Below are 22,679 nucleotides of genomic sequence, written 5' to 3'. Positions count from 1 at the left end.
GACAAAAAAAAAAAAAAAACAATCTGTGGAGGCAAAATGTGTTTGACAAACTTGATGTGGCATTTAAGAAAATAAATTACTGGAATCACTTTTTATAACATTACATGTGGCCTTTGAGACTTACTGTGTAATCAATACTGCAACTGGACACTGACCGGGCAAATGACACCACCATCTCCTGTTCCTTAACAGACACACACACACACACACACACACACACACACACACACACACACACACACACACACACACACACACACACACACACACACACACACACTTACATGCATGCCTTTGTTTTCTCCCCTCCTCCAGTTGTGCAGATCTATCATAAAGGTGAGGTGGTGTACCAGGACACCAGTGTGTATGGTGTGGTGGACAAACCTGTGATCCTGGAGTGTGGTACCACCGTACCTGACATATATATATGGAGCTTCACCAAACCTGGTACCGAAGCCATAAGGGCTGTGGTTTATAATGTAGGGCAAGGAACAAGGACCCAGAATCTAGCTGAGACACTCGGGAAACCAACAGTCATCTCAAACAATTCAGCTTTGAGGATTGAGACACTGCCTCTGGCTGCTCATGGCTTATTCACCTGCCAGGCCTTTTATGACATAGGGCAGGAGGCCAAAGTCTACTACTACTATGTGCATCTGATTGTCCAAGGTAAGACTTCCACTTGGAAATAATGTGCTTCCCCACCACTCTTTTATCATTGCAAAACATATTTATTCTTCACAATATGAAAAACAGTTGTGAAATAATCTTGGAGAAACTTAAAAATTCTGGGACACCTTTCATCTTGGTGACCTGTGTATTCACCAAACTTAAAAAAAAAGAGTAATTATTGGACATAATTCCAGTTCTTCTCCTTGTTATTGGTTAGTACAGCATCAACTACAGAACCTATTAGGGAATAAGGCCACCATTGGCCACTTGTGAAGGAGCTACCCAACCATCAACTGTAATAACCTACAAACCAACCCAAAGTGGATGCAACAAGAACACAGTCACCAACCAATGCAGAAACCTGAGCGTGCCCTTCAGCCGACAAGGTTGATAGTTCTACTCTCATACCAGTTACAAACACTGCCCAGCATGTACCATAAGGTCTGTAGATAGAAGGATCCTATAATTACCACAGCTCATGGGCCCAGCTAGCTCAGCTTTTCCCTCTGTGACCCCAGGACTGGATTGATTGGAGTCCCTGTCTGAGTCAGCGCCATATGTAACTGCTTAATGAGCCACAGCTTTGCATCAATTACAACAAGTCATCTGAGTCCTGAAGCAGCAAAGCAACCTCAGGCCATCACACTACCATCACCGTGTTTGGCTGTTGGTATTCTTTTTATGAAATGCTGTGTTAGTTTTACACCAGATGTAATGAGACTCAAACCTTCTAAAAAGTTCAGCTTTTGTCTCATCAGTCCACAGAATATTTTCCCAAAGGTCTTGGGAGTCATTAAGATTTTTTATTTTTTTTTGCAAATACAAGATGAGCCTTTGTGTTCTTTTTGCTCAACAGTGGTTTTCTCCTTGGAACTCTATGGGTGCCATTTTTGCCCAGTCTCTTTCTTATTGTTGAATCATGAACTCTGACCTTAACTGAGATATGTGAGGCCTGCAGTTCTTTAGATGTTGTTCTAGGTTCTTTTGGGACCTCTTGGATGAGCTGTCAGTGCACTCTTGGAGTAATTTTGGTAGGCTGGGTAGTCCTGGGAAGGTTCACCACTGTTCCAAGTTTGGAAGATGGCTCTCACTGTGGTTTTCTGGAATCTCAAAGCCTTAGAAATTGCTTTGGAAGCCTCTGATAGATGTCAGAGACTTTGTTTCTCAGCTGTTTAGACCTCTTTAGATCGTAGCATGCTGCGTTGTCTTTTGAGATCTTTTACCCTGCTTCACTTTAACAGACAGGTTCTATTTAAGTGATTTCTTGAACAGGTCTGGCATCAGGGTGAGTGTAGCTAGAGAAATTTAACTCAGCTTTTCAAATAAATGTGGCTAATCAAAGTTAAGTCATGATTTAATAAGATTGTGTTATTTATTGAACACTATGTGTAACTGTGTAACTTTATCTTAAATGTAGTGCCTGTCAGTAAGCCTTATGTCCTGATGAGCGACACTTCTCCAGTGGAAGGATCTGCAATGTGGATGCACTGCAGTGTAGAAAATGGGACCAACCCCATCCTTTACATGTGGCAACATGAAACCCTGAGTGGCAATATCACAACCTTCGCTCAGGGCAACAGCAGTATTATCAACATGATCTCTGTCAACCGCAGCCACACCGGATGGTACAGCTGTGTGGCCAGCAACGCCGTGAACAACAAGAGCTCCGACCGCTTATGGCTGGACATCATCTGTGAGCATAATTAGATCATATTTTGGGGAGGGCGGGGGGTGTTATTGAGGACCTATATCTTCAGGGTCTGTTCCATTTAAAGAAGATAGCATGGTGTAACACTTAACACTTGTAATTCCAAAAACTGTGTGAATTTGAGGGAATGACAAAAATAAAGAACTCCAGCTATTTTGAGTTCACAAAGACCAAAACAAAACTAGAAGAGAGTTTAATGACAATAAGTGTTTTTGTGTTTGCCTTTTTGATCATTTGTAACAGACAGGATGTTGTGAGAATTCTCATAATTGTTGCAGATTGTAAAAACAAAGCAAACGATTCACTAATTTTAATTTGGGTTCACATCAGACTAACACAAACTTTAATTTTTATATAACATGCCTGTGCCCTTCATCTCTTTATTGCATTCATATTCTTTCTCCTCAGATGGCCCAGACATTCCTCGGATAGACGTGACTTCGTACAATAGAACAGAGTGGGGTTACTCAGCTCTGGAGACACAGACTGTATCTTTGCTGTGTCAGGCTAAGTCCAATCCAGCCAGTCAGTATGTCTGGTTCTACAACAGCTCCCAGGTCTACACTGGGCCACAGTACAACATCACCAAGATCCTCCGAAGACACTCTGGCAATTATACATGTTTGGCACAGAACACCTACCTCAACACCAGCTCCATCAAAACCATCAGCCTGATCGTCTACTGTGAGTGTGACCTTCGACCTCTGACCATGCTTATAAGCATTTACTCCTCTTCCAGCTATTTTACTCTGTACTCACCTGGGTTGTTCCATCTTTGTACTACAATGCGATTAAATATTCAAATTTGACATTTTTAATAAAACTCTGTAAACAGCTTTGATTATTATCTTTCTTATCTCTGAATCTCTTAATTATAAACATCTATAAACATCATCATGCTACTGTTCAGTATATTTTGCTCTTACTCCATCCAGTACATGCATTTAAATTACTCTGTGATATCCGGGGGAAGTAGTGCCAAAAGCTAACACTACTCATGTGGGTGTGTGTGGGCATGTGAATTATGGATCATCCAAGAATTTGATGGAAACTCTCTGGCAGATATCGCGCTGTGATGTCACATCTAGGGCAAGCGTTGGTTGGCTCAGTGCTTGTCATGCACTTGTCTGTTTGGTTTTGCTGAATTTATGTATTGCATATTGCATATTAAATGAAAGCCTCTGAAGTACTCAGTTGACATCCATGTGTGTGATCCACCTCCATCATAAAAAAACTGTAAGGAAAATAATGTAGGAAGGCATAATGACATTTTTCTTCTCCTATAGTTTTGGTCATACCTAGCATCTTGAAAACTGTAGCTAGAGAAGAGTGTTATCGGCCCATGAGATCTTCAGTTAAACCTTACTTTGTACATCACTACCTTCTAGCGCTGTATCTTGTCCCCACAGATCCACCTGATGGCTCCCCTTCCTGTTCTGTTGAGCCAGCTCTGAATCACACCTCTCTGAGGCTGCTGTGCTCCTGGCCTGGTGGATTCCCCTCCCCTCCCCTCCACTGGACTGGAGACCTGATACATGCAGGACAAAGTCAGGGCAACACAGGACAGCAAACCAGTTCAGCCTCCAGCACTGCCATCTTGCTGCCCTCTGGAGGCCTGACTTCCAATAACAGCTTGTTTACATGCACGGGCACCCATCCTGCCCTGAAACAGTCAACACAATGCAGCACACTCACATGTGAGCGCAGAAATGGCAACAAAGAGCAACAGAAAGTAAAACAAATGAGGCTTTAAGTGCAAAGATTATACACTTTAAACATGCATCCATTTTCTACCACTTATTTCACATTTTATTTCTCCACCATCAGATATTCCCCCTGCAGAACCAGTGTGTTTTGCTGATGTGACTAATGACCAAGAGTATGTGATGCTATCCTGCTCCTGGAAAGGAGGGTTCCCTAGAGCCTTGGTGTGGTGGGATGGCCCCGCAGGTCAGCGCAAAGATGGAGAAGAAGAAACCTCCAACATCCTAATCCTTCCATATGGCACAGTTCACAGTGGGAAACCTTACACCTGCCAGGCCAGGCACCCACTCCTGGTCCAAACCAAGACCTGCAGCCTCACACTGGGTCAGTGCACACTCAAGGGGAGTGATGTGCATCTCACCTTCAATCTGAGATCCAAATAAACATGCCAGTCCTAATTTATGTTAAATTGTATTCATAATTCAAGGTGTTACAGTTTCAAAATAATAGAGAATACATAAAAAAATGTTGCGTTTATCTAAACAATGTTCCATTATAACAAATGTACATAAAAAAAAAAAACTTGCTTCATCTTATAAAAGCTAATTCTCCATTTCAGTCATAAAATAGGATCCTTGTGTAAACTATATATAAAAGATGGCGGGTAGCACCAATAAGTTCACCCTTTTTTTTTTTTGGTCTTTTGAGGTTTTTGTATTGGCATTTGGCATTTTGGTTGTGGATGTATTAGCATCCACAACAATTTTGGCCATTGTTGTGGATGGGGAATTTGAGGCTTAACATATCAGACGATGTTTGCAAGCTTTGTTAACAATCTACATCCATAGGCTGTAAAGGTGCAATGCACATACACACCTGTTATTTCATGCTAAGTAACACACAAATTACACACTAGAATTTCACTAAACAATACTGGACAGGCTATACTACAAATCTGCCCCAGACCATTTCCTGTGTGTCATCCCTCCACACTCCCTCCATGTGTTACTGTCAGTTCTGTCTAATAAAGACTAAAAGGCTAAAAAATAATCTTTAAAAAAAAAAAAATGCTCCCAAACAACAGAAATGCTTCAGTGACTCCAATTAGCAGAGGTGAGACCCAGTAGAAAGCAACTGATTACAGCTGCCTGTGCTGGAGAACAGCCAGGCTCAAACTTCATTTAACCCTTATCAGTATACAACTAGACAAATTATAAATTAAAAAAAAAAATCCTTCACTGTACGGTAGTTATGAAGAGGGAAAATATTGTATTCATAGAGACCAAATGCATTTATTGCACCAGGTTGTAAACATGCTCTATAGTGCCCTTTAGTTCTGCATTCTAATATAGGAGCAGGCCATTAGAGATGCTGTCTGATTAAACCCAGAGCAAAATTATACTGATTGGGAAAAAGAATTGGGACAAATACCATAAAACCTTTTGGGCCCTTTTGTTGCTTGAGACCCTGTTTTGACTAAAGTGTTACTGTTTATTCTTCTTCACCTGTAAACAAACCTGCATGAATGGATTTTTATCTTAAACACAGTGTCTGTCAGTAAGCCTTACATCCTGATGAGTGATGCATCTCCAGTGGAGGGATCTACAATGTGGATGCACTGCAAAGTAGAAAATGGTACTGGACCGATCCGGTATGTATGGCAACACAAAACCCTGAGTGGCAATATCACATCCTTTGCTCATGGCAACAGCAGCATTATCAATGTGACCAACGTCAGCCGCAGCCACACTGGCTGGTACTGCTGTGTGGCCAGCAACGCTGTCAACAGTGAGAGCTCTAACTGCTCATGGCTCAACACTATATGTGAGTATTTATATATATACATATATATAAAATCAAGAACAGAATCTAGAATCCCTCACCTCACATACCCTTAACTACCCAGTACCATAATATCTTAAACACCTTACAGTAGCGTATTATCCCAAAGGGCCCTATTGCATTCATACTTGTGGTTCTTAGATTTTCCTAAAGTAGAAAGGGAGACAGTGCCTTCAGCTATCAGGCTCTCTCCTGTGGAACCAGCTCCCTTTTTGAATTTAGGAGACAGACACTCTCTCTACTTTCAAGATTAGCATTAAAATTTTGCTTTTTTGATAATGCTTGTAGTTAAGGACATAACTGGCTTTACTTCCCCCAGAATCCTACTTAAAACTGGATTTCTTAGTAGATTAACACGAGCTTGCTCTAATTTTTATATAACATGCCTGTGCCCTTCATCTCTTTATTGGATTCATATTCTTTCTCCTCAGATGGCCCAGACATTCCTCAGATAGAAGTGACTTCGTACAATAGAACAGAGCGGGGTTACTCAGCTCTGGAGACACAGACTGTATCTTTGCTGTGTCAGGCTAAGTCCAATCCAGCCAGTCAGTATGTCTGGTTCTACAACAGCTCCCAGGTCTACACTGGGCCACAGTACAACATCACCAAGATCCTCCGAAGACACTCTGGCAATTATACATGTTTGGCACAGAACACCTACCTCAACACCAGCTCCACCAAAACCATCAGCCTGATCGTCTACTGTGAGTGTGACCTCTGACCTCTGACCATGCTATTAACTGTCTGCTCCTTTGTCAGCCCCTGTACCCCAACCTGTTCTTCTGACATGGCAACAAGTGTAAAAGACTGAAATGTGATGAAACTAATGTGACATTCAGTACAAAAAGCTTAAATTCCTTTGATTTTCATTTTTATATCTCTAATACAGCTCCCCACTTTCAGTGAAACCCACTTTGCTTCTGGTGTTTACTCCCTGCTCCATGTGCATTTATTTATTATACTTGGTCTATATGCACTTAAACACCTACCTGCATATTAAGCAACACACCCACATCACAAAATATTGCAAGTAGTGAGATATCTAATGATGAAAGCATATTTCTTCTTTAATTTTGGTATAATGATTTATACTCTTCTTCAGTGCCAGAGCCATTCAGTAAATTTCGCTTTATTGTGCCCCACAGATCCACCTGATGGCTCCCCTTCCTGTTCTGTGGAGCCGGCTCTGAATCACACCTCTCTGAGGTTGCTGTGCTCCTGGGCTGGTGGATTCCCCTCCCCTTCACTCCACTGGACTGGAGACCTGATGCATGCCAACACAGGGCAGCAACCCAGTTCAGCCTCCAGCACTGCCTCCATCTTGCTGCCTTCTGGAGGCCTGACTTCTAATAACAGCCTGTTTACATGCACCGGCTCCCATCCTGCCCTGAAACAGTCAACACAGTGTACCACACGCACATGTGAGTGCAGGAATCTCAGCAAACAACAATATGAGATCAAGTTCATACACTCACTGTTTTCCAAGCCTTTTACATCTTACTTCTCCTCCATCAGATATTCCCCCTGCAGAGCCAGTGTGCTTTGCCTCTGTGACTAATGACAAACAGTATTTGATGATGAACTGCTCCTGGGAAGGAGGGGTCCCAAAAGCCTTGGTGTGGTGGGAGGGCCCCACAGGCCAGGGCAAAGGTGGAGAAGAAACCTCCAACACCTTGATCCTTCGCTATGACACTGTACACTTTGGGAAACCTTACACCTGCCATGCTAAACATCCACTTTTGCTCCAAACCAAGAACTGCAGCCTCACACTGGGTCAGTGCACATTCTCATGGTGTAAAAAATAATAGATATAATTTAATTTGTTTACATATTTTTACAGGGTGTTGCAGTGCAGAGTCATGTCTGTATATAAAGGAAGTGATGTGGAGCTCTCCTAGAATCTGAGAACCAATTATCTATTTTTCAATGAACTAATGTGATTTTTAAAATCTTACAGTTTGATAGATTTTCTACAAACAAGTACAAAATCAGACATTTGTCAGTGCTCTCTGGTGGACAAAACAGAGATACAAAAAAATCAGTTTCTGGTGTCTTATGAGCCAACATTATACACCAGTGCAAATATAACTAACTTATCTTATCAGTCTTTATAAGCTGGGGTATCTACGGCTTTCAAAGTTCACCACCCCTCTAAATCCCACTAATTAAGGGTTGTGTTTGCTTGATCTGTTAAAAAAAATCTTAGCAGCAATTTGCAGTTTTAAGACTACAAAACATGACTGGTTCAGTCTGTATGTTATGACAAAGTCCAAAATATTATACTAATTTCCCCTTGTCTTCATAAAACAGTGTCACCTTATTAGCATTTGTTAGACAGTTTATATTTTACATGCACAAATATGTTAAAACCAGTGCAAAATTGTACTGGTTGATCAATAATTGGTATTATAACTGAAAAACTTTGAGGCTTCGTCTCAGTTTGGTGTCCTTTAGACACAGTGCAAATGAAATCTTTTCAGTTACTGTTTATTGTCCTTCAGCTGTATTACAAGCCATTAACGTCCGTGTGTGTTTTTGTGTGTTTATTTTAAATGCAGTCCCCGTGAGTAAGCCTGACATCCTGATGAGTGATAAATTTCCAGTGGAAGGATCTACAATGCGGATGCAATGCAGAGTGGAAAATGGGACTGGACAGATCAAGTATGTGTGGCAACGTGAAACCAGCAGTGGTGACGTCACAATATTTGAACAGGGCAGCAGCAACATTATCAGTGTGATCGCCAATCGGAATCACATAGGCTGGTACCGCTGTGTGGCCAGTAACAACATCAACAGCGAGACCTCTGATCGCCTATGGCTGGACATCATCTGTAAGTATTAGAGCTGAGGTAGGGATTACGGCACAAAAATCACAGGATTTTGGTCAATCACATATCTTTTCTGACCAGACCAAGTGAGTATGGTAATATAACTACTTTCAACTGCTCCCTTGTCATAAATGGTCACCACAGCTCCATGTTTGATTTGAGTTTTACACTGGCTGTCCTTCCTGATGCAACCCCAAAGGAATTTGTGTCTCCAGCTGGAATTCAACCAGCAATCTTCCACTTGCTGAGTAAATATGTAAACTACTACGCTGTGGAGCCACCGAGTAACGTGCACTAATTAAGCATAACATTATAACCACTGACTGGTGAAGTGAAAAACACTGATTATTTCTTCATCATGGCACCTGTTACTGGGTGGGCTATATTAGGGAACAAGTGAACATTTAGTCCTCAAAGTTGATGTGTGAGAAGCAGGAAAAATGGGCAAGTGTGAGGATTTGAGCGAATTTGATGAGGGCTAAATTCTGATGGCTAGACGACGTGAAAATCATCTCCAAAACGGCAGCTCTTGTGGGGTGCTCCCAGTCTGCAGAGGTCAGCATCTATCAAAAGTGGGCCAAGGAAGAAACAGTACTGAATGGGCACGTGAGCATCAGAACTGGACTATGGAGCAACGGAAGAAGGTGCCCTGGTGTGTGTACATCACTCACCTGGGGAACACCTGGCACCTGCATGCCCTATGGAAAGAAAGCAAGCTGGTGGTTTCAGTGTGATGTTTTGGGCAATGTTCTATGGGGGAACCTTGGGTTCTGCCATCCATGTGGATCTTACTTTGACATGTGCCACCTATCTAAGCACTGTTGCAGACCATGTTAACCCTTTCATGGAAACGGTATTCCCTGATGGCTGTGGCCTCTTTCTGGAGGATAATGTTCCCTGCCACAAAGCCAAAATGGTTCAGGGGTGGTTTGAGAGCACATCAACAAGGTTGAGGTGTTGACTTGGCCTCCAAATTCTCCAGATCTCAGTCCAGTCGAGCATCTATGGAATGTGCTGGACAAACAAGTCTGGAGGCTCCACCTCACAACTTATAAGACTTAAAGGATCTGTTGCTAACATCTTGGTGCTACAGCACACTTTCAGGGGTCTATCGGAGTCAATGCCTCAAGCGGTCAGGGGTGTTTTGGCAACAAGAGGGGGACCAACACAATATTAGGCAGGTGGTCATAGTTAAATGGTGTATGGTAGCATCAAGAGCACGTGCTCACGCGCACACACGCACACGCGCGCGCACACACACACACACACACACACACACACACACACACACACACACACACACACACACACACACACACACACACACACACACACACACACACACACAATCCTTATATGAAAGCACAGTGGGTTAAACAGAAGATTTTGAATCTTCAGTGAAGTTTTTTTTTTTTTACCCCTCACTGACAAAAAAAAAAATCTATTGCACGATTTAATGACAAAATAATTTTGTGCTTGACCCTTTGATGTGTTATAACAAACTACATGGATAAATCTTTTTATTGCACCCTGATTTGAATTTTAGTTCTTAACAGACTAATATTTGCTTGCTCTGATTGTAACTAGTCTGTTTTGTTTATCTCTTCTGTGCAATCATGTTTTCTCCTCAGTTGGTCCAGATGTTCCTCAAATAGATGTGACTCCACAGCGTACAATAAAGGAGGGTTACTCAGCTCTGGAGACAGAGGCTGTTTCTTTGCTGTGTCAGGCCCTGTCCAATCCAGCCAGTCAGTATGTCTGGTTCTACAACAACTCCGAGGTCTACACCGGGCCGCAGTACAACATCACCAGAGTCCTCCGCCAGCACACTGGTGACTACACCTGCTTGGCACAGAACATCTACCTTAGCACCCGCTCCAAAAAAACCATCAGCATGACCATCTACTGTGAGTGTAACCTCTGACCTCTGACCATACCATACCAATCCTACTTTGCTCTTTTTTTTTTTTTAAGTAGAGAGTTTCTCTCCTTATTAAAATCCTTCTCAAAACAGATACTTGATCATTTCACTAATAATTAAACCTCTCCTGTAATGCAGAAATCGTTGTTGCTTCTTCTGTTTTCTTTCCCCAATACTTAGTATTTATGTTGACCTAAAAGCTGGTAAATGTACATACACTCATACGGTACAGATCTTCTCCATTCTCCGGCTTGATTTTGTTGAGTTTATGCATTTGTGCAAGTAGGAGTGGGATGAGTCTGAAATTGACACTAAAGCTGGGATGAAAACATCTGCAGTCTTGTCCTCCAGTTTACAGAAACTCACTATTTTTACCACAGCTCATCCCCACAGCCCGGTGATGAGCTCTGATTAAAATTTGAATTATAAGCGATTTCTTGATTCAACAGGTCTGGCAGTAATCAGGCCTGGGTGTGGCTTGTGAAATTGAACTCTAAAAGCTCTAAAAATTAGTTAATCACAGTTAAGAGGGGGCAATTACTTTTTCATACAGGACCAGGTAGGTTTGGTAAGCTTTTTCCCTTAATAAATAAAATCATCATTTAAAAACAGCATTTTGTTTTTACTCTAGTTCTCTTTGTCTAATATTAAAAATGGTTTGATGATCTTAAAATTAAGTGTGACAAATATTCAAAAAAAGAAAAAAGAAAAGACGTTAGGAACGGTGCAAACACTTTTTCACTGCAGTGTAGGAATAAATCAGAATTGGGTTTTATTTTTAGTGATTATGCCGGTGCTTAAGAGTGTTTTTCCTTCCTGATTTTTTAAATTAATTTATTCCTTCTAAAAAACAAACAAAGCAAAACAAGAAAAACAAAAACATGTTTGAAACAAAATCACAGAATTTTATAATTGCTATAATTACTCATGCCCAACATCATGAATACACAAGAACTTTTTTGGGCCCTGATGGTCTCAGTTAACTCCACTTTGGACATCACTACCTTGTTGCCTCTATCTTATCCCCACAGATCCACCTGATGGCTCCCCTTCCTGTTCTGTGGAGCCGGCTCTGAATCACACCTCTCTGAGGTTGCTGTGCTCCTGGCCTGGTGGATTCCCCTCCCCTTCACTCAAATGGACTGGAGACCTGATACATGCCAACACAGGGCAGCAACCCAGTTCAGCCTCCAGCACTGCCTCCATCTTGCTGCCTTCTGGAGGCCTGACTTCTGACAGTTTGTTTACATGCATGGGCTCCCATCCTGCCCTGAAACAGTCAACACAGTGTACCACACGCACATGTGAGTGCAGGAATGTCAACAAAAAATGAAAATAAGACAGATAATTTAGAGCAAAGTTTGTGTTCATCCATCTGAACATTTTTACATCTTACTTCTCCTCCATCAGATATTCCCCCTGCAGAGCCAGTGTGTTTTGCTTATGTGACCACTGACAAACTGTATCTGATGCTATCCTGCTCCTGGGAAGGAGGGGCCCCAAAAGCCTTGGTGTGGTGGGAGGGCCCAGCGGGCCAGGGCAAAGGTGGAGAAGAAAACTCCAACATCCTGATCCTCCGCTATGGCACAGCTCGTGGTGGGAAACCTTACACCTGCCATGCTAAACATCCACTTCTGGTCCAAACCAAGACCTGCAATGTCACACTGGGTGAGTGCACAGTCTCACTGTACAACAAATAGCACATATAAATTGTTAAATAATTAATCTGTGCATTGTCACGTGTAGAGGCCCCTGTGCTGCAGACGCAGCGCAGAGTCGTGACTGTGTACGAGGGGAGTGACGTCCAGCTTACCTGCAGTCTGAGAACCAACTATCTTCCTGTCAATGAAATCACCTGGTTTAACAATCAGGGTGTTGGTGTCCAGGACACCTCAAAGTACCTGCTTCTGAGAACGTCTGCATGGGCCAATCTGACTGTGAGGGACACAGATGAAACTCAAGACAGCGGCGAGTACAGGTGCTCCACTTCCAACGCAGTGGGAGGAACTGAAATCAACATCACTTTAGTTGTCAATAGTAAGGACCTGTTTTATTTTGGTAATCATACAGTACCAGTCAATAGTTTGGACACACTCACCCATTCATATGAATCGATAAATGTGTCCAAACTGGTACTGTGTATATATGTGTGTGTGCGTGTGTGTGTGTATGTGCATGCATGCATGTGTAATTTTTTTGTCTTCATGAATCAATTTCTTGTTGAGAATTAGATGAGAATATTGATACATACTGATATCTGTACAGCATATGAATCTTCAGTCTGCAAACAGTGAGTGCAGAATAAAGACCTGAAACAGGAAACCGTGTCAGTTTTTTTCTACAAAAAAAGTACACATATCAAATTGTGGATTTCCAGGGAAAAATATTATATAATAAGATTTTTTCTTTTTGTTAAAAAGCTGTGAATCCAGAATTCAGAATACCCATAAATGAGATAGACAACTTGTTTTTCATCATTATGTAGTTCAGATAAATGAGCTACAACATGTTCAGTGGTGAGCTGAAGTGCTGTAAGCTTGTTTTTGGAAACTTTGGACAGAACCTGGCTTGCTTTCCCCCTTGTATCCTGTCTTCATGCTAAGTTCAGCTAAGGGTTCATATCTCCAGCTATAAAATTCAAAGTTAAAGTAGTTAGTATTGGAGGAATAGATTAAACATTAGTTACTGTAAATCCATTCATTAATTTGTTAGATATTTCAGTCTGGAACAAAGTGAACTGACATACAGAAATCATACAGACATTGATATTTCTCTTTGTTTTATCTGTGTATCAGAGCACCCCATGCCACCCAATGCAACCCTCGTCAGAGTGATGTACACCAGTCAACAGCGTAATGAGGTGGAGCTGGAGTGGGTGGTAGAGAAAGAGGAAGCAGGAGGTTGGACAGGTTTCTTCCTGGAGCGCAGATGGGTGTCTGAGCGTCCACGAAGGAAAGGAAGCAGCAATGGTTCAAGTGAGCAAGTGAAAGAGAAGGTTGATCCCACAGTGTGGGACCGTAACATCATCCAGGATCCAGCTGTCAGGATTCACACAGTGGGGAGTCTGACACCAACGATTACCTACCAGTTCCGCATCATACCGATCAACCACCGCACCGTCGGACACCCTTCTGCTGCAAAGACTCCAGGTATAGGAAATGGGAGACATATGAGACTTTTGGCAAAGAACAAAAAGGACCCAGGGGTGGGGTGTTAAATAATAATTAAAATGAATCCAAAAATAAACCCACAACAGAGTTTACTTTAATGTGGAACCTACCAGTCGTTCTTATCATAGGATAATGGTACAACGAAAGTTTTCAAACACTTGTGACTTTGCAGCTGTATTACAATGCGTACCTGTGATGTGTTGTAGTGGAACCACACAACAATTTATACCCTGCTGTGATTGGAGCAGCTATCGGTGGGATGCTCATTGCAGCCATTCTTACTGTTCTGCTGCTCGTGTTCATCCTCCGTAACCGCAGCAACAATCCTCGTGAGTCCTCCACACACATCACCACCAGCATCCTGCTGACCTATACATAAAGCAACATGGTTTAGCATTAATATTCTGTATCTTCTCCCAGGACTCCATGACTTGCTGTTTGGCTTGTGAGTATATGCATATTTGAGACACTCACCAGGCACTTTATTAGGTACACACTGGTAATATTGGGTTGGATCACCTTTTGCTTTCAAATCTGCCTGAATTTTCTGTGTCATACATAAACTTTTTCCCCCTTGGACGCCTTCTAGGAGGAACCCTTGTTTCTGTTTTCTGAACTGAGGTCTGCTTCCAGAACAAAATGACTGTTTATGCATCAGAAGTTAGTAAGAGGAATCTCTGCCTACACAGCTTACTAGGACTACACCTGGAAAAACCCAGAACCTGTTCTAATGGTCATCAAACCAAGTCTTTATTGATATACGTGTGTATCGAGGTGTCAAAAGTAGTCATTAAGGCTACTGGGGAGGTCGACAAATGTTGTCTTTATGGGAGAAAGAGTTCAAGAAGGTCCTGAAAACATCATCCTCTGATTTTCTACAATTTATCCAGTGTGTGCTAGGTCTGTGCCCAGGACACACTGTGCCTTTTGTACAGTGAGGAAGACTCACTGTACAAAACCCCACCCTTGAGAGATGCCCAAATGGAGCTCCTCGTTGCATTTCTAAATGTGAGACTCTTTTTTGCTTATACTTGAAATCTTATTTGATCACTAAAAGCTTTCAACTGATCCAAAACACTGCAGCAGGTGTTAAACTAAAACGATAGGATTTAAAATATTTCTCCTTATGGACAAAGCCCTGAATAATCAGGCCCTATCATATCTTGAAGAACTTTTCATACCACGTCATCACAACAGAGCATTTCACTCTCGGATTCAAGGCTTACTTGTGACTATGAGACTTTTTACAAGTACAATGGGAGGCAGAGCCTTCAGCATCTTGTCTCTCCTGTGGAACCAGCTACCAGCTGGGGCTTGGATGGCAGACATCCACTATACTTCCTTTTTGATTAAGATTGGAGTTGGGGCTGGATAAGGAACCCCCAACAGTTATGCTGCTATGTGTTTATGTGCTGCTATTGCATAGCAGGAACTTTTATTAGCTCTCCCTTGCATTGTGTTTTGCCCTCTTTGTTGTGTGGATTGCCTCCATGCTGCTCTTTTCTCGTACACCCACAAAGATTGTTCATTCTAGCATTTATTCACAATTACTCATATACTATGGAATAACAAATATTTTCAAAAACAAGACTCACCTAAAATTTGGAAAATACACTAATGCAGATTCCTGCACATGCTAACACACATTTACACACAGAGGTAACATTTATAAAACCTTAGTGTCTTTTAGACATCTACTTCTTGCCTTTAATCATTAGCTTAACATTGTATCCCACTGTTACAGCGGTTATCTTACCTCATATTCTGTGGGCCTCTAAAGACACAGAGAGAATGTATTCATTTTCAAAAATAATGATAATGCTTGACATATCCTCTTCGACAATCAGGTGAACACGTGTACCTAATGAAGTGGCTGGTGACCAGTAATGAAACATTTCCAGTTCCATTTGCATATTTTAATGATTGCAGGCAGAACAGCCAATCAAGGTTAAACCTCAGCATCCCAGAGGATGAAATGGTTGGTGGGTCAGAGGGAGGACCTGGTGGATCATCCAGTCCAGGAAAGTTGAACAGACACATTCATAGATTCATAGTTTCGAATCCAGATTAAATTAATTTCCATTTTTAATAAAACACAACAGAACAAATCCAATGGTTCTATTTTTTTTTTTTGTTTTGTTTGATTCTTTTATGATGACCACATGTTTACAATTATCGTGCCTACTACTCTTGGTCAACCAGGTACACAGATGGAGACTGAATTTTGATGCAGCCAATCAAATTTTTGTGAAAACCATTAGCATTTATGACCAGTCAAGCATAACATTATGACCACTGACTGGTAAGGTGAATAACACTGATCATCATGGCACCCGTTACTCTGTGGGATATATTAGGGAACAAGTGAATATTTTGTCCTCAAAGTTGATGTGTGAGAAGCAGGAAACACAGGCAAGTGTGAGGATTTAAACAAGTTTGACAAGGGCCAAATTCTGATGGCTAGACAACTGGGTCAGAGCATCTCCAAAACTGCAGCTGTGGTGTTCCCAGTCTGCAGAGGACAGCATCTATCAAAAGTGGGCCAAGGAAGGAACAGTAGTGAACCAGTGACAGGGTCATGGGTGGGCAAGGCTCACTGATGTACGTGGGGAGCGAAGGGTGGCCCATGGAGTCCAAACCAACAGACTGGTTACTGTAGCTCAAAGTGACCAAAGAAGTTGATGATGGTTCTGATAGAATGGTCTCACTATGCATAGTGAGTGCATCACAGTTTGTTGTGTATGAGGCTACATAGCTATAGACCAGTCAAGGTGCTGACCCATCCACTTCTGAAAGTGCCAACAATGGGCATGTGAGCATCAGAATTGGACCACAGAGCAATGGAAGAAGGTGGCCTGCTCTGAAGAATCATATTTTCTTTTACATCACGTAGATGGCCGGGTGCATGTGCATCGCTCACCCGGGGAACACCTGGCACCTGCATGCACTATGGAAAGAAAACAAGCCAGTGGATGCAGTGTGATGCTTTGAGCAATGTTCTGTTGGGGGAACCTTGGGTCCTGCCATGCATTTGGATGTTACTTTGACACATACCACCTACCTCAGCACTGTTGCAGACTATGTACACCCTTTCATGGAAACAGTATTGCCTGATGGCTGTGGCCTCTTTCAGCAGAATAATGCATTCTGTCACAAAGCAAAAATGGTTCAGGAATGGTTTGAGGAGCACAACAAGAAGTTTGAGGTGTTGACCAGATTCCACAGATCTCAGTCCAGTCGAGTATCAAGTACCATACCACACCTTGCAACTTACAAGACTGTTGCTACCATCTTGGTGCCAGATACCACAGGACACCACAGAAAGCCTCAACCGTTAAGGGCTGTTTTGGCAGCAAAAGGGAGACTAACACAATATTGGGCAGATGGTCATAATGTTATGCCTGTTTGATGTATGTAGTCAGTCACACTGAGCAGAGCAGAGAATTTGATTGAACTTAATTTTCAATTAATTTTTTCATGAGTGAGTATGAGTTTTGTTGAAAAAAATTAAATGCCAACCAGTATCTTTGATAGTTGTTTTTTTTTTCCAGGTCCAACCAAGGCTTTACCCTTGGCAGCTTCACCCGTCACCTCCTCCTGAGTGCCACTCCCACCGCTAGCAGCCAAACCTCTCCCCCTGGAGACCATAATGAGCCAGTCAGTGTCACCATCATCATCAAAGCTACAGGCTCATGGTCATAGATCCCTGTCTTTCAGATGTAATTCACATGTGACAGTTTGTACCATCGCTAGGAGTAGCCTGCTGTTTTTGATCTCTTTTCTTGTAAAAGTTACAAGTTCTCTTCATGGACCTTTCTCTAAAAAGCTTACAGTCATTTATAGCATGCGCTCTGCAGTAAATTAAATGTTCTGTGGAAAACACTGACCAGTCTACTGGAGTTATTCTTTTAGAACATGGGAACTCTTGTTTTATCATCTTAGCCACAGGTTTTGAAACGCCCCTGCAGCTTCCTTCCAGATCTGAGGCTTACATTTGCCTGCCTTTCATCTAAGACTAAAGCTAGTGAAAGCATGTGTTAACCTTTGTGTGTGAGAATATGACAGAAAGAGTGAGCTGTAAGGAAATAGATCTTTTTTTTTTTTTTTTTTTTTTTTTAACCTAAGAACATTTACTGTGGAAATTCTGTATACTTAAGTAATGATGTACCATTTAGGGCAAATGAGTTTCAATCCATATGCCAGGCCAACCTTCTTTCTAATAAGGTGAAATCCCTCAATGCATCCATTGGCATGTGAGTGTGTTTCAGAAACTAGATAACAGGCAGATATTTACTGACATGCCTCTCAATTAGGTCAGTGGGCATTATCTGCAAATATGTGATTTGTTTTTGGAGACGTCTTTCGACACCAAATGATCTTGGGCTGAATTGGATAGGGCGGCCAGCACTGGACAACCTGACAGTAGTTTGATAGTTTGAAAGTTAGGCCACTTTTATCTAAAATTATTTGGAAATCTTTTTAAACACATTGATGCCTTGCAGAGGTCTTAAGCTGTTGGCATAATAACAGGCACAATTCAGTAACAAAAACACCCCCCAAAATACCCCCCTAGATATCAGGGGTTTAATTTTTTCCCTGTAACTGGTCTGATATTTCTTTTCTTATTTAAAGTAAGACAATTACCCCCCAAAAAGAAAAATGTGTTTGAGTATAACAACCTCTTTAGTAGGCAGTATCAAAGAGGATCAAGTGTTTGTTGTCCACATACCAAAAAAAAAGACAGCAATTTTAATTAGATTTACTGCCTTTTTCATATCACTCCATACAAGTCTAGTCATATTTGGACCATACTGAAACTTTACATTCAATAATAGGTGTATCACAAAGTGCCCGTTACTGGGAATTACTGGATGACATGGAGGCAAGAAGTCTAAATGTTTTCACACATGAACCAACAAGCAAACTGAAATTTATACACTGCTCAAAAAAATTAAATGAACACTTTTTGATCAGAGGATAGCATTGTCAATTAAACAACTAAACTTCTGGGATATTGATCTGGTTAGTTAAATAGCAGAGGGGGGTGTTGATCAATTTCAGCTGGTCTAGTGTTAATGAAATTGACAACAGGTGCATTAGAGTGGCAGCAATGAGACAACCCCCAAACCAGGAATGGTTTTACAGCTGGAGGGTAGTAACATTTTTCCCCTCCTCATATATTCTGTTTTTTTTTCACTAGTTTTGCATTTGGCCAGGGTCAGTGTCTGCTGGTAGCTTGAGGCGATACCTGAACTGTACACAGGTTGCACAGGTAGTCCAACTCCCCTAGGATGGCACATCAATATGTACAATTGCCAGAAGGTTTTTAGTGTGAACAGTTAGGTGGTGAATCAGTGATGGTCTGGGGAGGCATATCCATGGAGGGATGCAGAGACCTCCACAGGCTAGGCAATGACACCTTGACTGCCATTAGGTATTGGGATGAAGTCTTTGTGCCTACTGACAGACCCTACACTGGTGCAGTGGGTACTGGGTTCCTCCTGGTGTGCAAAAATGCCCAGTCTCATGTGGTGAGAATATGCAGGCAGTTCCTGGATATCCATCAAATGATGTGGCATCCTTTCATTCCTAACACATTACCCAGTCCATATCAGTGTAGCTATCCAGTACAATTTTTTTCTGATCTGATGTCTTTTCAAAGTGATCCTTTAAATTTTTTTCAGCAGTGTAGTAGATGTGCAATGTCAGTATGTTGGATTCTGTGTTCACAGTCCTAAAAAAGATAATGCAAACTCTATGGGTAAGAGCTAACATACAATAACCATGGCAAGCTACCCGAAAGGTGTAAGTTACCCAAAGATGAGAGATTTTGGTCATTCCACTATTGTCATTGCACTATATAATTTTTTTATGCATATGTATATGTGAAATATATATATATGTATATTTCACATGCCTAAAGATTAGGCTAAAAAAAGCATTTGTGGTTAGATGCATTAAAATTTGACGTTCTATTTGGAAAGCATGGACCTTGCCCTCTGGACTAAAGAGGAGAGGTACCATCCAGCCTCTTGTCAGCACTTAGTTCAAAAGCCTGCATCTCTGATGGTATGGAAGTGCATTAGTCCCTATGGAACTGGCAGCTTTAAATAGCACCATCAGCAAAGAAAGGTATATACAAGTTTTAGAGCCCACCCAGACGATGTCTTTTTTCAGGGAAAGCAAGACATGTTTCTGCAAGACAACCACATAACAGCTAACAGCATGGCTTCGTGGGATGAACTGGCCTGCTTGCAGTCCAACTGAAAACATTTGATGCATCATGAAGTGAAAAATACAGCAAAGAAGACCCAGGACTGTTGAGAAGCTCCTCTCCCAAAAGTCCCACAACTGGTCTCCTCAGTTCCCACATGTTTATGGACTGTTGTTAAAAGAACAGCTGGCAAACATGCTTTGACAAATGTCTCAGCTTTATACATTTTAAATATTTCAGTACATTTTGAGAGGATGAGGCATTTTAATTAAAGAATGCAGATCGTGTCGGGAAGATGAAGCCATTATGAACAGATCCAGACTGGATGAGCTGCAAAATAACTGGAGCCTGAACTGGATCTGGACCTGATCGCGTCTGAATCTGTGATCCTGATCCATTTGGATCCTCTTGCTGCGCGGGTGGACTCGGACACGGTTTGCGGATGCGCTATAGAGCCTATGATCAGCGATTTTGGTGATTTTCAGTGGAAAATATGTGGAAATTCACACTCTGAATTTCAGACAACATGACCTTCAAAATGACATCATTTAAGTCACTTTAAATCAATTAAGTTCAGTTTTCAAGTCTTCAAATATTTCAGCCTCATCTTCACTCATTCACATCATCTCCAGGATCCGGACATTTTTCCATCCACAGTGTGTTCTGTGTCAGCAGCTTCATCCAGATCAGTGTGATGTAACAGTGATGCTGCAGTAACTACAGTAAATGTTTCAGAGGAACTGACTGACAGTCTGAGAGCTGCGCTCATTATAAATCCGTGACATCATCGCTGTCTCCGTCCTTACAGCCTGTTGACGAGTGAACGACTGTAAATGCTTCATGTTACGTACAAAAATAACTAATGTCTAACTGGGATTTCAGTGCTTGTAGAAACATAAATGTCTGCAGATGAATTCCCTCCTCTGACTGCTTTGCAGCAACTTTATGAAGGAGGAAATGAATGGGAGTGTCAGACAGGTGGTTCAGGTGCAGCAGGAGGGGCGGAGTCAGAGAGATACTCAGAGTTTGTTGGATAAAACCTGCCAGGTTAGGGTCACAGAGTCTGTTACCATGGTAACTGACTCAGAGTTGGAGTTAGCTCTTTCTGGAACTGAAAACCCGAGTTTCCCTCATTTTAGGGTTAACAAACTCAGAGTTATTAGCAAAATCTGCTTTCTGGAATAGGTCCCAGGAATTTGAAGAAGAAAACAAAAATCCACATGACGATGTTGGAGAGGGGACAACCACATCAGTGATGGGTGTTTCGAGTAAAAACGTACGGTGCTCACAAGATGAGCAGAGAAAGTTTATTTGAGTGACTTGGGGTGATATTGTGGCTCTCCCCTTGACTTTGATCAGTCAATATGGCTCTTTTGAAAAAAATAGTGAGGATCACTGCTCTGAATAAATAAAGTTATCTATCTATGCATGCTGATCATCATTCTAATGGTGCAAGCTGAACAAAGAACTGCAAAGTGTTACACGAACCTATTCAGATACCAAATTTACTCTGAAAACTTCTTGTATCTGAAAGCTGAACCTTAGTGTCTGTTCAGTAATCTGCTGTATTCCAGCCTTCGTTGTGCCTGCCAAATGAGGGAAACTGATCTGTGTCCTGCATTCATTCATGACAAACATCTCACATTACTCATGGCTCCACCTAACAGTCTCTTGTGCTCTTTTATAAACATAAACACATAATCACTCATGTTAAGAATTGTTCAAATTTCTGAATACAAATGTTTTATGCACAGACTGTGCAAGCATGCAGGATCAGGATCTCATTAAGTGGATGTTATATTTTTAAATGTTGGCATGCACAGTGACAAAATGAGAGCATGTGGTTTAGGATACAGTATAACTAAAATATGCAATATTTAAATTTATTTCAGTTTTAATTCCATCAGTTTGCTCTGCTTCTTGAATCCTTGCAAGACCTTTGAAATCTGAAGCCTTTAATTTTACATGTCGTCCAAGATGACAACAGATTGCAATGTTTGTACTCAGGCTACATAAATGTTGTTGCTGAACTTGCCACCACTATATTATTGTCTTAAGCTGGCACTAGGTCTACAAAGCTACACACAATGAATGTAAAAACAAACAAAAACCAAAAGAAAGATTTGTTAACAGCAAAATCTTTGTGACATTCTGGAGATCAGAGATTTTTGTGAAATTCCTGTACAGAACAATGCTTTTATTAGGTCCTCAAATGACACATTCAGCTACAACCCTGGCTGCATTAGTTAATGTGCAGGTGTGTGCATGGATGTGTGTGAAAGGCTAACCCGTCCACTTATGTGTCTTTCTTGTATAATAGATGGGCTCGGTATCAGTGTGTTATTCTAACCCCGCAGGAGAAAGAAAGAAGGATGGAGGGATAGAGAGAAAGGAAAACACATTAATAATTGAGCCTAAATCAGTTTACTGACCCTCCGTCCCTTCCTACTCTCAGTCGAATGAACTGGAATCTCTAAGAAACCTGCCGATCAGAGAGAGCAAAAGACACAACCTCAAACATCTGAAGGAAGGCAATAATGGCCACTTAGGCTACACCTTTGAATCTTTTCTACATTTTTATTGGAGTAAAGAAGTTGTTGGACTTAGGATCATCATG

The 22,679-nt window shown here is 41.6% G+C and overlaps 2 protein-coding genes across 2 annotated transcripts; both read left to right on the top strand.

Annotated features, from left to right (window-relative positions):
• Positions 1-284: 284 nt before the first annotated feature.
• Positions 285-7,869, top strand: LOC115791450 (V-set and immunoglobulin domain-containing protein 10-like 2). The gene is given in 6 exon segments (XM_030745539.1): positions 285-669; positions 2,090-2,365; positions 2,789-3,064; positions 3,790-4,077; positions 7,445-7,706; positions 7,770-7,869. Coding segments are annotated over 6 exon segments (1,587 nt in total).
• A 623-nt stretch (positions 7,870-8,492) lies between these two features.
• LOC115791555 (V-set and immunoglobulin domain-containing protein 10-like 2) lies at positions 8,493-17,449 on the top strand. Its single transcript, XM_030745663.1, has 10 exons — positions 8,493-8,760; positions 10,389-10,664; positions 11,710-11,982; positions 12,089-12,346; positions 12,425-12,715; positions 13,474-13,827; positions 14,055-14,177; positions 14,269-14,293; positions 15,778-15,863; positions 17,400-17,449. The coding sequence occupies exons 1-10, from the start codon at positions 8,514-8,516 to the stop codon at positions 17,447-17,449; spliced, it is 1,983 nt and encodes a 660-aa protein (XP_030601523.1). The 5' UTR covers positions 8,493-8,513.
• The last annotated feature ends 5,230 nt before the right edge of the window (positions 17,450-22,679 follow it).

This window comes from Archocentrus centrarchus, chromosome 14, assembly GCF_007364275.1.
Source record: "Archocentrus centrarchus isolate MPI-CPG fArcCen1 chromosome 14, fArcCen1, whole genome shotgun sequence".
Lineage (NCBI taxonomy): Eukaryota > Metazoa > Chordata > Actinopteri > Cichliformes > Cichlidae > Archocentrus > Archocentrus centrarchus.
Note: the sequence above shows the minus strand (reverse complement) of the source record. Positions and strands in the feature narration are given on the sequence as shown.